Genomic DNA, 16,817 nt, shown 5'->3' with positions numbered 1-16,817 from the left:
TGGCTCAAGAAGAAATGATCTGGGGATGAGAGCTAGACAGCCTCATAAGCTCAAGAAACAGTATGCAACAAGGCAAGCTCTGCCAGTGTCCAAAGCAGACCTCGGAGGCCAAGGTTCAGTGCACCCAATTCTCTGAGCCTGAATCACTGATCATCAGAACATACTTGCTATATGTTCCCAAGCTGACTTTAGGTTGTAATTTGGCTTGTCACTGATTCTGCCCACTAGATCATTTGCTGGTTGCTGGTCACTGCAAAATGGAGCATTATAGTTCCTGGTGATAATGATTTCTCTTTCTGGGGAAAAAAATACCAACAAATTGGCATTTTTATTTAACTCATTAGTCTTGAGAGCTGATCAATAATATGCCCTTGAGACTAAACCTGATCTGTTGACAAATCACCAAGACTTGTTTAAAACTCTTCATCTGTACTTAGATTAAAAACCTCATAACCCCCACGGCCCTTCAAGTCTTGATTTGTTCCCCCCCTTTATCACTACCAACTCTAACCATGCCAGTTTACTCCCCAGGCCTTCACATTTGCTGCCTTCCCCATCTGCTCTCAGTATGGCCAGCTCCTATCAAATCAAATATTGCATCCTCAAAGAGGCCCCTCCTCTGACCTCACCATCTAACAGTCCCCTCTTTTCCTCGACCTCAGTTATTCTCTAGCATATAACATCACTCTCCTCATTCGTCCTTCATACACTTGCTAGTACTCAGAATCATTTATCTCTTATCTATTTATTTATTTTAGTTGTAGATAGACAAAATACCTTTATTTTATTTATTCCTTTTTTGTGGTGCTGAGAATCGAACCCAGTGCCTCACACATGCTAGGCAAGTGCTCTGCCTCGGAGCTACAACCCCAGCTCCTCACTCCTTATGCTTACTAGCATTACAATTTGAGTTCTATTAGAGTCAGGAACCCTGTCTGTTTTGCTCATGATTAACTTCCCAAAGGACAGAACAACGCCTGGCACATAGCAGGTGTTGAGTAAATATTTTTTGGAAAAAAAAAAGAAGAATGGATAGATAGCTTAAACAAATATATGACAGCTTAAAAATGTAAGTAGGGATTTCTATGAGGAAAAAACATCATCTGAGCCAGCATGGTGGTACATGCCTATAATCCCAGTACCTCAGGAGGCTAAGGCAGGAGGATCACAAGTTTGAGGCCAGCTTCAGCAATTGAGCAATGCTCTAATCAACTCAGTGAGACCCTACTTCAAAATAAAAAATAAAGAATAAAGAAGTCTGGGAATGTGGTTCAGTGGTAAAGAACCCCTGGGTTCAATCCCCAACACAAAAAAAAAAAAAAAAAAAAAAAAAAAGGAAAGAAAGAAAAGAACATTATCTGGCTACTGAACACTAAAAGCATAGCATATAATAAACTCTTGACTTGCTTTGCAAGTCTTAACTTTCCAAAGACATAGTAAATTACTCACTCTTTTGCATTCAACAATCACATATTTTGTACAGGTTGAGCATCCCTAATCCAAAAATCTGAAATGGTCAAAAATCCACAATTTTTTGAGTGTCAGTATGACAACATAGATTGAAAATTACACACCTGACCTCATTTGACAGGTCAGTCAAAAATTAGGCACACTAAATATATTGTATAAAATTACCTTTAAGTGTATAAGGTATATATGACACATAAATAAGTTTCATGTTTAGATTTGGGTTTCATTACCAAAATATCCCATTGTACACATGCAAATATTCTCAAATCCAAAAATATCTGAAATCCAAAACACTTTTAGCCCCAAGCATTTCAGAAAATATATACATCTGAACCTTCAATTTCAAAGAAACAAAAACCTTTAAGTTTTGCATCTTTACTGAAACCTGACAGCAGAGGGAGCCTCAACTAGGAATCACACTTTGTAAAATCTTTTTTTTTTTTTTTTTTTTTTTTCATGGAGATAGTGAATTACAAAGGAAATCAATGAAGGGGAGTCAGGGGGGAGGAAAAAGAAAAGAAAATCCAGAAGTGCTAACCATCTTAGAATTAGCTAGCTATATTCACTGAACTATACAAAAGTTCAGTCTTTTTTTCCTCAAAATAAGAATCCCGACAAAGTTTAATATTTTTCAATGAAGATATTTTTTGTTTTGGTTTTTGTAGTACTGGGGGATCGAATCCAGGGGCTCATACATTCTTCACTCACATCCCGGATCCTTCTTATTTTGAGATAGGGTATCACTAAATTACCCAGACTGGCCTCAGCCTCCAGAGTACCAGGGATGACGTGCTTCTGCCACATGCCCAGGTTACAGGCACTCAATGAGAATTTGAATTGGAAAACTGAATTAGGAACTTAGGAACTTCAAAATCTTATAGAAAAGTGAGCAGGTAAGTTTTTAGTTATTGTTTGAAGAAATGAAGATATGTACCTATAAAAATTACTATTAATTTCATGACAGGATACCACCTCAACAATTGAATTAAAAAATTGGCAGGGGCATACTCAAAGAAGGAAGGTTTGGGGACACACAAATTGAAACTGCCAACCCTCACTACATCAATAGGTTCTATACACTTTTGGCAGAATCTACTACTGCACTCTCATGGTTCAAAAATAAATAATTTAAGTAAACTCAGTAGTAGTGCATGCCTGTAATCCCAGGGACTCTGGAGCCTGAGGCAAGAGGATCAAGTTCAAGGTCAGCAGCTTATCAAGGCCCTAGGCAATTTAGTAAGACCTTGTCTCAAATTTTAAAATAAAAAGGGCCAGGGATGCAAAGCTTCTGGGTTCAATCACCAGTAAACCACCCCATCCCTCCAACCTCCTACCCACCAAAAAAAAGAATAAACAGTTTTGGACTGGGGGCATAGTTCAGTGGTAGAGCATATGCTTAACCTGTGCAAGGCCCTGGATTCATCCCCATTAGCACATAACCCCCCAACACACACACACACACACACACACACACACACACACACACTCTCTCTCTCTCTCTCTCTCTCTCTCTCTCTCTCTCTCTCTCCAAATGATTTAAATGCAAATTGTATGCATCACCCAATTACTACTTTAGTCCACAGAGACACCAATCTCTTTCTATTTAAATGATTTAACTATTTTCTCTATAATTAAGTATTCATCCATTTTGGCTATGATTTTAACAGCAAAAATTAAACACATATTAGAAAACATTTGCTATTAACAAAGCTATGGTGCCAATCCTTACAGCTAAATCTGTATGCACATTGCAAGGACAAATCCCTAGTGGAGGAATTGTGAAACCGCTGAGGTCATATCCCTTATTTTAGGCTTCTGATGTATTAAACTGCCCTCCAAAAAGGCAGTTGAATGGATTTATTCTCCATTCAACAAACACCTCTTTGTTCCTGTAGTGTAGCCCAAATCAGTATTGTCACAATATTTAGTATTGTTTTTCTAAGACAAACATATTGGGCAAAATGGCATATGGTTTGTCTTCCCTTAATCATTAGATGAAGTAGATGAGGTTACACATCTATTTGTTGACTGTATCTCTTCTTTCCTGACTTACCTCATGTACCTTATCCATTTTTTTTTTTTAATTTTTTTTTTCAGTACTGGAGATTGAACATTGGGGTATTCTATTACTAAGCTATACCCTCATCCTCCCAAGTAGCTTGGATTTCTGATATATACCAACATACCATTTTCTTACTGATTTATAGTCCCCTTTTTGGTGCTTGGGATGGAACCCAGGGTCTTGAACTCTTTCCACTGAGCCACACCCCTACCCTAGGAGTAGAAAAAAAATAAACAATAATAATCCTTTATTGTCGGGTATGGGGGTGCCTGCCTATAATCTCAGCTTCTCTGGAGGCAGATGTAGAAGAATTGTAAGTCTGAGGCCAGCCTGGACAATTTAGCAAGAACCTGCCTAAAATGAAAACTAAAAGGGCTGCGGCTGGGTGCAGGGGCACACACCTATAATCCCAGCAGCCTAGGAAGCTGAGGCAGCAGGATCTCAAGTTCAAAGTCAGCCTCGACAACTTAGTGAGACCCTGTCTCAAAATAAAAATAAAAAGGGGTGGGAATGTGGCTGGTTCAGTGGTTAAACACCCTTGGGAATCCCCAGTATCAAAGGGGGAAAAAAAAAAAAAAAAAAAAAGCCTTGTGGATGTAGCACAGTGGTAGAATACACCTGGGTTCAACCCCTAGTACCTCAAAAAACCACCCATAAAACCTCTATAATCCTTTATCTATTATGTTACAAATATAATTAATAAGTAAAAAGAACTCTGTCCATAGATTTGCAATGACACTGGATATTTGATATACATAAAGCTCAAGGCCATCAGGGATGCTGGGCAAAGTGGTGCTATATGCCTGTAATACCAGCAGCTCCTGAGTTCAGGCAGGAGGATCATAAGTTCGAAGTCAGCCTTGGCAACTTAGCAAGGTCCTATCTCAAAAATTAAAAAATTTTAAAAGGGCTAAGGATGTGGCTCAGTAGGGGAGTGCCTCTAGTTTCAATTCCCAGAAAGAAAAAGACCATCAGAGTTGTAGCTGGAATAGACAAAGAAGAAGGAATTCTATGTTCTCTACTCAACTTTAGAGAAATAATGGGTTACTTAGAGAAAATGATATAGTAAGTTTTAAACCTCTGAACTTGGTAACAAAGATAATACTGCTTATTATGATCTAAGAGTATTGGCATTTTAGTTAACATATAGTCAGTGAGGGTATTTTTCAGACATCTTGGCTTCCTTATAGTAGATCAATAATCATGACACATGCCACAAATACACCACTGCTACCCATAACCCCACATATGTAGCAAGACCTGTTGTGTCAACTAACATGGGGTTTGTTCAAACAAAGCAATCATTTCAAAGATGTGCAAACTTCAATCAGAGCTTAGGCTTCTGGTAATATAAGAGTCAAGTTACCATGTAGATGGGACTTGAACCACAATTCTGGAGCCTTCTAAACTGATTTGGGGGGCGTAGGCTTCTTTATTTTCAATCTGTGCTGTGTCAACTACCACCTAAGAGAGAAACAAAAACAACCGCCAGCTTTCAGAAAGGAAAATGGATCACAAACATAACCAATACATGAGCCTAATGATAAGTGATTTTGGCAGAACTATTCCCAAGGCAGTACAGCTATGCTAAGACTAGTAATAGTCCATGAAGACAACAGCAAGTATCTGGGCACAGTGGTGCAAGCATGAAATTCCAGCTACTTGGAAGGCTGAAGCAAGAGGATTCCAAGTTTGAGGGCCAGCCTAGGCAACTTAGTGAGACTATCTCAAAAATAAAACAAGGGGCTGGGGCTGTAGCTCAGTGACAGAGCGCTTACCTCACACATGTGGGGCACTGGGTTCGATCCTCAGCACCACATAAAAATAAAGATATTGTGCCCATCTACAACTAAAAAAAATTTTTTAAAAATAAATAAAGTAAATAAAAAAACAAGTAGGGCTGGGGGTGTAGTTCAGTGGTAGAGAGCTTGCCTACCATATGCAAGGCCCTGGGTTCAATCCCAAGTACCCCCCACCAAAAAAAAAGAAGCCTTATTAAACACAAATCGAATTATTGGTATGGAATTTTACTGAACTTTTCAAGCATCTCCAGCACTTTTCCATACTATAAATGTTAACTAGGAATTAGTTTCCTTTATCTTAGTATTTTTTATTCTATGTACTTGAGAGAAGTAAAATGTCATTAAACAATGAACCAAAGCTTCAGAAAAGACCATTTGTAATGACTGGATACAAGCCAGAGTAGATGAACCCACTCTTCCAAACTCCCTGCCCCTACCATAATAGGGACTGAACCCAGAATTGCTCTACCACTGAGCTATGTCCCCAGTCGTTTTAATTTTTTATTTTGAGGCAGGATCTCACTAAGTTGCCCAGGCTGACCTTGATCTTGTGATCCTTCTGCCTCATCCTCCTGTCACCAGAATTACTGGCATGTGCTACTGGGCCTGGCAGGTGAAACTTTTTTTTTTTTTTGCAGTGCTGGGATTGAACTTGGGACCTTGTGCATGCTAGGCAAGTGCTCTGCCACTGAGATAGATCTCAAGTCCCTCAAATGAAACATTTTAAAATATTATTTTATTCTTAACCATAAATAAAGACAGAACTACTTTAGGACAAAGAACAACCTTTCTTTCAATGATTTACTCTTCTTTGAATGAAAGTTTTTAATTCTACATGGATACTACAGTATCTCATGTAATCTAGAGTTTGACAATGTGAATGTATTTTAAAATGACTTAAAGGATTTTAAGAAAACAATGATAAAACACTTTAAAGCCAAATCTATAATAGTTCAGGAGTCAAGCTGTGCAGAGTTGCTTATCATGATTCCAAATTCAGACTCTAATGGTATATAGATTTCCACTGCTGTTAACAGAGTTCCCACAGCGGGTCAGTCTTTCAGGAAAGACTTCCTGTCTAAGGAACAGCCTTTGTTGGACCATACAGGTGTTTCCTCTCTCCTCCTACCCCCAGAACCATAGTCCAAAGGTTCTTTGTCAGTCATACAAAGGTGCCCTACAATTGCGATAGGGAACCAGGAAGAAGTTTCTGGTCTGTAAATAAGACAGGCCTTTTTTTTTTTTTTTTTTTTAACTTACAATGTTTCCTCACAACAGCCTGTGTATCCTTCTACCTTATTTGCACATTCCTTTCTGGAGAATACACTGCCATAGTTTTCTGAGTTTCACCTAAATGGTGGTCTTTTAAAGACACTAGTGGGTTCTTTAATACTTCAGCAGGCTATCTCCAACTTAGTACTTCTCTTGGTGGTTGCCATACTGAGGAACAGATCCTAAAGGAAACAGCTCATCTCTGTGGAGAGGCCCTTATTTGGCTCTGTACAAGGTAGCACTGCCCTGAGTTGGGCCACCAGAACCCTCACCTATATAGAACAGAAGACAAACATCTTCCCAATAGCTCTTTACATGAATAAAGTCGACATCAGACTCATTTTCCTAAATTAGCTAATTTTATCTAATTAGCTTCCTCTAACCTCTGACCGAAATACTATATCTTGTCCAAAAAAGTAGAAAACAGAATCAAATAAATAAGGCTACATTATGTGTCAATGATGCCCAACAAAAAACTAAATGGCGATTTTAGAAGCTGATCTCCTGACCCCATCCAACTTTGTCGATTTTTTTTCCTTTTTCTCTGAAAGATGGAAAGACCAAACCAGTACGTTTGAGTTGATGCTGTTATTTTATTGCTAAGAAGGAGATAAACAGACTTGGGACATGAAGTTATTAGAAAGGGGCTCTACTTATATCAGCACAGTCAGGAGCTATCTCTTGGAGGAGGTAATCCTGGCGCTCACACCAGGAAGATGACAGGAGCGAGCCACATGAAGATCAGAGAGATAAAGGTATTTCCAGGTAAAAGGAGGACAGAGTACAAAGGACTTAGGAGGCAGCTTGGCAAATGTGAGCAAGAGAAAAACATCCACTGCAGCGGCAGAATCATCTGGCTAGGTCAAGGGTCCTGTCAAACCATTACTAATACCCTGCTTTCCTTAAAATGAGTAAAGTTTACATGTTGCAACTAGGTTCCCTGCAAATGTATACCATCAATCTGCAAAAGAAAAGGAAGACTTTTTCTTCTCTTTTTTCTTATTTTTGAACCCAGGACCAGGTAAGCAACCTATCATTAAGCTACAGCCTCAGGCCAAGAAAGACTTTTTAATGCTGTTCTTTCTTTACTTTTTAAAATCTGGTCTAAATTCTGCAGCATTGAAGAACTTTGAAAGTCATTCAATATTTTCACACGCGCCTGCACCACATCCTCATATGTTTGAAATGTCTCTTCTACATGAGGTCACTCATGGAAAGCTGGGTAAAATTCCAGGGACTGCCTAGCAAGAGATCTCTATTTTACCCATAGCCTAAGTGAAACAGTCCTGAGCTGACCAAGGCCACCCACTCTGCCACTGAGAAGAGTCTATTGCAGAAAATGAGTCCTTAGTAGGTCACACTGAAACACTGACCTTGACATAAGGAATGAGTTACTGTTCTCTTAATGAGAGTTAATGTGTGCTTGTTTAATATATACTCCACCTTCTCTTTGGAATGCCCAGCTCACCATCTTTATCCCATCTCATGGGAGTAATAATTCTGTATGACTATGACCCTATTCCCTGGCCATTTCAGAGTTCCTCACTCCCTGGTCATAACTGCCCAGTCCAGGGTTAACCCCAGACCCAAGTAGACACAATAAGTCTCAACAGGGGATCTTCATGTCAGCTTTTCCCCACCCAATGCTGAGATATAAAGTACAGAGATGGTCAGTATCCATCACAGTTTGGCATATAGGAGGCAGAAAGGCAGAGGAACAGAGCAGTCCTAGAAGTATCTTCATCCTTGGTTCCAGTTTGCTAGAATCTCAGCCACATCCCTAACTCTGGGCTCTAGAACCATCCCAGGAATCTGGAAGCAAACTCTTCTTTCTGCTTAGCTTGAATTGGGTTTCTGTCAATTACCTCAGTCAGACAGTATCTTTAGAATTTCACTGAATTCTTTGAAGATACTTATCATCTAATGTATGATTTCAGGCAAAATGGATTTGAACTTGGACAAATAAAAGTATATTAACAAAAAAGTAAACTGTGGTATATATATACTATGGAATATTACTCAGCCATAAAGAATGATAAAATTATGACATTTGCAGGCAAATGGATGAAATTGGAGAATATCATGCTAAGTGAGATAAGCCAATCTCAAAAAGCCAAAGGACGAATGATATCGCTAATAAGTGGAGGTTGACACATAATGGGGGGGAGGGAAGGGTTAGAGTTAGGGTTAGGGAGGGGGGCAAGTATGGAGGAAGGAACTACTGTATAGAGGGTAAAGAGGGGTGGGAGGGGTGGGGGGAAGGGGAAAAAATAACAGAATGAATCAAACAACATTGCTCTATGTAAATTTATGATTACACAAATGGTATGCCTTTACGCCATGTACAAACAGAGAAACAACATGTATCCCATTTGTTTACAATAAAAAAAAAAAAAAAAAAAGTATATGAGGATGGGGTTGCAAAATCAGCTTTGTCACTCAAAATCTTACTAAGTATACGATTTATTAAGGCAAAACAAAACAAAACAAAAAAACACTTTAACACATTAACTTGAGAAAAAAAAAAAAAAAAGAAAAGAAATGTCTTTTCTATTCTCTCATCTTTCACACACACTCACCAGTCCAGCTTGGCCAAATAAAAGCTGCACAGCAGTCTTGCAGGCACCCCGCCACGTGGATGGGCACACCTGGTTCAGTACTTCAGTCACTGGAAAATCATCTCTAGGTGTAAGTCCATTATAGCAGCCTGCTTCCTTGATCAACTGTAACATTGTATGCTATAGATTGACAAGAAGAGTTCACATCTCAAGATAAAGATATGCAAGTTCTAAAATTTATAGAAATACATTTACACAATCATCCTCAGGAAAAAAGCACATAAAAGTACACCCAAATCCTACCATTTGAATTTCTTAAGCAATTATCATCATGAGTTACTCTCAAAGATTTTTCAATCCCATAATGAATGGCTAGACATGAATACACATACATTAATACCCAGCACAAAGTAAAGCATTAGTTAGCAATTTCTTGTTACAAACTGGTTGAAGAACTTGGAAATTCTGAATCCTTCCAAATACAGTAACAAAATCATCTGGTAAAAGTAAATATCAGTTGAAACCTCAACTTTATTTTGGATGACCAAGTGGTCAGCTATGCAGGCTCTGCAAACAGGTTCCATAACCACAAGTTCCAGCTCCACTAATTTCTAGTTGTGTGACCTTGGGCCTCAGTTCCTCCTATGTCAAGTAAGAGAGGGCATTACCCATCTTATAGGGAAGGATTAAATGAGATAATGCATATGAAGCATTTGGCACAAGCCTGGCACCCACGATACTCCACAAATGGTCACTATACTGCATTAAGATTTTTCCTCTTACTTCTACAAAGTCCAAAAGAAATATTAATCATAAACAATATTTTATAATGTACTTCCAAATCCTTTAGGTTAAACATTTGAATGAAAGTACTGATGAAACTTTTTTGGCAAATGTTTCATGAAAAAATTCATCAGAGGGCTGGGAGTGTGGCTCAGTGGTAGAGCACTCACCTAGGCCCCAGGTTCATCCCTTTACCGAGAAAGGCCAGAGTCTCCTTCCTTGACCTCTGTTTTATTTTTTAATCTATCTTCTTCACAAACCCTTAAGAACTCTATTTCCAAGTTCATACTTGATTGCTGAAACCCCATGGAACCCCATGGAAAGCTACCGTCTTGAGTTTCAGATTGTCCGCTGCCGACTCATTAAAGGAGACGCCCTTCAGGAAGTGTGATCCTATCTGCACAGGAACAGTGGGAAGCTCGCACTGCATGGGCTGTGGGGGTGTCTGCCTCCGCCCAGTCTGCTGGGCTTCCGCCTCACTGCAGCAGCCCTGAGAAAAGGTTTGAAGAAGGTTACCTACAGCTCATCTGTCAAAACACTTGGTTCAGACTGGACCGCATAAACACCTCTCACAGCTCCCAAGAATTACCAGATAGAAAAATATAACTGTGGTGCTGCTTATGGCACCAGCAGAATACAGAGGGGCTCAGAAGGCCCCAAGTGGCCTCTGACTCCTCTCTGAGCTAGTTCTACAAATTCCCAGCCCTTTCACACTCCCATCTAGGCACTAAAGCCTCCTCCTGCCAGCCTAGCACACTCCCATTTCCACTGCCCACCATGTTCACAAATCATGTTCTCAGGTAGTGCAGACTACAGAGCACCCTGTGTAAGATGGTATGGTTTCCTCCCCACCCACCATGCATACACTCCTAAACACACTCCCATCCTGTATTATGTTTCTCTATAGCTTTCCATACCATCTGACCTCCTGACCTCCAGACCTCCAAATCTTTTTTTTTCCCTTTTGGTCCTCCCCTCTAACACACTATAAGCAGGGATGGGATTCCTAGAACTAACCCTGGCATGTAGTAGGCACTGAATTAATACTTGCTGAGTAAGTGAATGTATGAAAAATAAATGAAGGAGGGGAGGAGAGGAGGCATGAGAGAGAGAGAGAGAAAGAGAGAGAGAGAGAGAGAGAGAGAAAGGAAGGAAGGAATGAAGAAAGGAAGGAAGAAAAGGATACCTGCAAACTTGCTTCAATTGCCTTTGGATTTAGGTGGAAGCCAGCTTTCATTGCATATTCACAGTGGCCTAAACTTTCCAGAGCTATCTTATATGCCTGCAAACAAATTATTTTCAAGAATCAATATTATACAGTAGATTAGAATGACAAAATCCAATGAAAATAGGAATTTAAAATTTCTAGAGTTATTAAAAGACGAGGTCAATTATAATTTTATTACCCTTTCTAATGGTTCAACATGAGAACTTTAACTCCTTCCCTTGGACATCAATATTCCAGCTTTGAAAAACTTACTTGCAAAGCACTGTCAATTTTTATGTTCAGTTCTTTTAGTTGGTGCTCAGGAATTGCTGCACTTTGAGAACAAAAGAGCTGTTGAACTTCAATTCCTGCCAAGCGGCCATCACAGCCTCTCTCTCTTAGTCTAGATGTAGCCTAAAACATAAAAATTGATTGGTAAGTAAAGGAGGATGTTACAATTACCATCAAAATCAATAACAACGACAAAACTCCTACAACCAAAACAAAGCAGGAGACCATCTAAGCATTAGATATAAGCCAGAGGTTCTGGATCATCCATATTAAAAAGTAAGCAGCCCAAAATTTTGAAAGCCTAAATTAACTATATTGAAGAGAAGGCAAACCAGAGGTAACATTACCTTATTTTAGGAACACTGGAAAAAAGATTTACCTACCTGTTATTAGTTATGTATATATATAAACATTCACACATTTTTAATTCCCTTGCTTTAAAGACAGATAATCTAGAATACTGTCATTTGGAGTTTCCAAAATAGAAAACAAAAGAATGTATCTGGCTGAGTGCTCCCATGCACTGAAGTAAAAAGTCATGCCAATACAGCTGAGTGCAGCAGCCTATGGCAGTAATCTCAGTGATTCCAGAGGCTCAGACAGGAGGATCACAAGTTCGAGGTCAGCCTCAGCAACTTGGTGAGGCCCTCATCAAGTCATTGAGACCTTGTCTCCCCACCCCCCCCAAAATGTGGGGGGCAATGGGGATGTAGCTCAGTGGGCTCAGTGGTAAAGTGCCCCCAGTACCAAAAAAATAAAAATAAAAGCGACACCAATTCCGAACAGGGAAAAAACATATATTGGAACACAAGTAGAAAAACAGAGCTTTTGAAATATGCACAGAAAAATCAAACAATTTTTAGCAAGTATGTTTATGTGGAATATATAAGTGAGACAGAAAAGGAAGAATCTGTATCATGTTGCAATGAAATGCAAACATATAGACGTAGGTCAGGAGTAGAAGAAAACACAGAAAAATATATATTTGATTTATTACAGGGGTGAAGGGATTCAGAATGAATTGTCTTTCAATTTTTATTTTTGTTGCAATAGTATTTGTGAAACAAACAAACTTTTTTTTAACAGTTTATCTTTTTTCCTCCAGGACAGGGTAAGAACTAGTATTTATCAAACCTGTAGAACTAAGAAAACATCTAGCAGCTTCAATGTTGTAATGCTCCAAAGCTTTAGTTTTACAAGTTATATATAAATACCATTCCCTGAACCCTAAAAGTCTTACAATTTAAAGCCATTTGACTTTAAGGACTGTTTACTCAAGTGGGGTTGGGGTTGTAGCTCAGTGGCAGAACACTTGCCTACCATGTGTGAGGCCCTGGGTTCGATTCTCAGCACTGCATACTAATTAATTAATTAATTAAAGGTCTATGGACAACTAAAAATTAAAAAAAAAAAAAAGAAAGAAAAAAAGAGATTTGCTCACTCAATACCAGCTACTCAGGAAGTTGAGGCAAAAGGTTCCCAAGTTCGACACCTGCGTTGGCAACTTAGCAAGACCCGATCTCAAAACAAAAAATAAAAAGGACGGGGGGGTGCTGGGGTTGTGGCTCAGTGGCAGAGTGCTTGCCTAACATGTGTGAGGCACTGTGTTCAATACTCAGTACCACATATAAATAAATTAATAAAATAAAGGGAAAAAAGGGGGGTTGGGAATATAGACAGTGGTAGAGTGTCCCTGGGTTCAATTCCCAGTACCAAAACAAAAACAAAAAACAATAATTCATTCAAATATTTTACCCACAGGGTGTAGTATTAGCTATTTCCAGATATATTCTAGAACACAAAACCTGGCCCCTGCCCTCCTAGAGCTGACAGGCTTATGAACCAAAAAGGTAGGCAAAACAGAATTAAAAATCAGAAAACACACTGAGAGAAGCAAATAAAGCATTGCAGCAGGGAGCACCCTAGACACTGACAAAGAAGCTGGAGTTAAGGGAAAAAGTAGTCAATGGAACTGCAGGGGCATGAGTGTGTGTCAGGACCAGCAGATAGGTACTAATTACAGGCCAAGGAGCCAAGGCAAAGAATGAGACATAGCCAAGGATCTATAGTCCAGTGAGCAAGAAGGACAGCAGCCAAAGATAAAGCTGGTGATTGAAGCACAAGCCAGACATGGCAGGACTTTTAATGTCCATAGACACTAAGGAAATGAGACACAACACCATCCAATTTTAAAATGAAGGATAGCAAATCAAGGAGAGGAGAAAAGAGTCCAGAGTAGAAGTAATGATTCCCTAAAGTAGGATAGTAATAGTAGACATGGGAAGAGGATGGAGATGGGAAATATTTTGGAGATGAGACTTATAGGGCTTTCTTAAGGACTGGACTGGATGTAGATGTGACAGAAAGAGTGAAGGATAAATCTGTTTTCATATGAAAGATCCAGTGTAGGATAGCTCCACTTACTGGCATGGGGAAGACATGGGGAGAAACAGGTATGTGAGAAGAAGCCAAGACTGAGCCACCTGAGAAACCTAAAGTAGGCAGCAGCTCAATTTCAGGGGCCTGGAGCCACAGGAAGTGTCTGGTCACACAAATGAAGGCATCCTCAGGACAGGCATGGTCTAAGTCTTGAGACTGGAGGGAGATTCCCCCAGGAAGCAGGGAACCTAGGAGTCTTCAAAAACTCATATTTATAACTTGTATTGAGAAGGAGAGGCTAGCAAAGTAGATAAAGAAAAGGATACAGAAGAGAGAATAACTAGGAAAAAACCTGGTTCTTGAGCTATGTGCTGTGACACACTTATGGTCCCAGGTACTTGGGAGGCTGAAATAGGATTACTTAAGCCCATGAGTTCAAGGCCAGCATGAGCAACATACGAAGATCCTGTCTCAAAAAGGAAAAATAAGACCCTGCTATAAGAAGAGTATTTCCAGGCTAGGGATACAGATCAGTTGGCAGAGTGCTTGCCTCACAAGCACAAGGCCCTGGGTTCAATCCCCAGCACTGGGGGGAAAAAAAAAAAAAGTAGAGTATTTCTCCCTTGGAAATACTATGTAGTAGCTGAATGGAGTAAAAAGGTTCTTCAAATCTGAAAACAAAGAAGGCACAAGTGACTTTGACAAGAGAAGACACATTCTCATGTAAGAGTGGAAGCCAGATTTTCAGTGAGCTGAATGATGACATTTATGCAAAGTTTCAAATTGTGTGAAATAATACTTTCTATTATGTATGAATACACACACACATAGTACAAATATAAAAACATGCACAAAAGTCAGACTCAAAATTCAGACCTCCAACTCCTCTAGAGAAGAAAGGATGTGAATAAGATAGCAGAGAGGTACAAAAGGAATTCAACTGAAATTGTAATATTTTTGTTAAAAATAAAAGAAATGAGGTACATGAAGCAAAAAAGTTAAGATTCATTTGGCAAAGCTAAAAGGAAAACACAATGTATAGCATGTTCAATATGTTTGAAATGCTTAAAATAATTATCTTTAAAATCAGTCAAAGGTGAGAAAAAGGCAGACAACTGCTCCAAGAAGTTGGCTGTGAAAACAGCACAGAAATAAGGTGGTGAAATAGGGTGGATCTTCCTGTTTGAATGCTGATGGGAACAGACTGAGAATGAAGGAGAAAAATGCAGGGTCCTGGGCTAGGAATGCAACTTGGTGGTAGACAGCTTGACTAGCAAGTGTGTGAGGCCTTGGGTTCAATCCCCAGCACCACCAATCAACAACAACCCAAAACAACACAGGGACCCACCACAGAAGCCAGGCCTCAAAGATGGAAGCCAAGTGGGGCTGGGACAAGCCCTGGACAGGAGAGGTGTACCTCCTCTGTTGTCATGAAGTGCGACAGGGAAGGAGGAAGGATGGATCGAAAAGGGGCAGAGGGAGCTGCAATCGAGGGAGCAACAGCATTTTGGTGATGGGACAAAGAAAGGCTAATGTCAGGGGGATCTCATTTTCTCAGTGTAGTGAGGTAGGGCACCAGATGGAAGCAAAGGGAGTATGAAGAGGACAGAAAAGGCCTGGACAAACTGAAGTGGGTGGAGGAAAAGGTCCAGGTGAGGTGGTCAAGGGATCCCTAGGAGGTTTCATGTGATGTGTGTCTTCAGCATGAATGATGCCAGCAGATGGAGCAGAGAAGACTGACCAGGTATTGAGGTTTCCAAATGTGAGTGGAGTACTCAGAAGACGAGAGCACATAGAGAGAGACTGGTGAAGCCAAATGATAGGACAAAGGCCTCAAATGACCACCCATCCTTGTGAATAATTTGTGTTAAACATTAGAGCTGGGAAAGTACCTCAGTGGTAGAGTACTTGTCCAGTGGGTACAAGGCCTCAGGTTCAACCCCTAGAACCACTAAATAAATTTCTTAATTAAAGGAGATTTCTAAGACATAAAATAAATACATTTCCAATTTAATTATGGAATATATCAAACTAGACAATAAATCAAAACAATATTCCTTAACTATGAACTATCATATACTGTGTAAAAGAGCAGTAAGTCATAGATAAAGTCTCAACTTGGGTTTTTTTGTTTGTTTTTCTGTTACTAAAAACAAAGGAGTATTAGAATGCCTACAAGAAATGTATTGTCTAACTTCTACAAATAGTGGTTATTCAGTAGCATGAACAAGCAAAATGATCCAGTTTTTAGTCCCAAATGTATTTCTTGCTAATGCCCAGAATACTATCTGGGTCTACCAACTTTGCTATATTCTCAAGGAGAGAAAACTCATATAACTTAACAGCCTACATCAATCATAACAAGAAGACCTGCCTGCTGGAGGGTGGGGCAGGGCAGAAGAAAAAAACTTCTCAGCCACTCTTACCAACAAGGGGCCATGCTTCAAAAGGCATTCCTAACAACCTTGCAGTCTCTCCGCAGAGGAATTGAGGGACTTTCTTTTAAAACCCGCAAAACCATGAAAACAGTCTAAATTTACTCTAATAACTTACAAAGTCTTTAATGCACAGCCTTCCTTTTGGAAATTGGCAAAACTATCTTCTTCTGTATGAGTATTTTCATTGTAAATATGTCAAAAATAATAATAAAACATAGACCTTTTTTAAAAAATATTTTTTTTAGTTGTAGATGGACACAATACCTTTATTTATTTTTATGTGGTGCTGGGAATCGAACCCAGTGCCTCACATGTGCTAGGAAAAAGAAATGTGCTGTTACTAATTTTAGGAGAGATCTCTGTAAGACAGACATTTTTTAAGAGTTTTTTTTTTTGGTTTGGTAAGTTTTTTGGGGGTGCCAGGGATTGAACTCAGGGACACTAGACCACTGTGCCACATCCCCAGCCCTATTTTGTATTTTATTTAGAGACAGGGTCTCACTGAGTTACTTCGTGCCTCACTGTTGCTGAGGCTGGCTTTGAACTCGCAATCCT

At 39.5% G+C, this 16,817-nt stretch overlaps 1 protein-coding gene across 7 annotated transcripts in view; it reads right to left on the bottom strand.

Annotated features, from left to right (window-relative positions):
* GARRE1 (granule associated Rac and RHOG effector 1) overlaps nt 1-16,817 on the bottom strand; it is an 84,567-nt gene that overhangs the window by 14,889 nt on the left and 52,861 nt on the right. For all 7 annotated transcript variants that reach the window (XM_079118547.1, XM_079118553.1, XM_079118552.1 and 4 more), the window contains 5 exons: nt 11,428-11,568; nt 11,134-11,229; nt 10,276-10,437; nt 9,186-9,344; nt 4,899-4,996 (listed from right to left, as the gene is read on the bottom strand). In XM_079118547.1, the coding sequence (XP_078974673.1) occupies nt 4,899-4,996; nt 9,186-9,344; nt 10,276-10,437; nt 11,134-11,229; nt 11,428-11,568 (656 nt within the window). The remainder of the gene's footprint in view (nt 1-4,898; nt 4,997-9,185; nt 9,345-10,275; nt 10,438-11,133; nt 11,230-11,427; nt 11,569-16,817) is intronic.

The sequence above is a fragment of the Sciurus vulgaris genome, assembly GCF_902686455.1.
Source record: "Sciurus vulgaris genome assembly, chromosome: 17".
NCBI lineage: Eukaryota > Metazoa > Chordata > Mammalia > Rodentia > Sciuridae > Sciurus > Sciurus vulgaris.
This window is presented reverse-complemented; position numbering and strand designations above follow the sequence as displayed.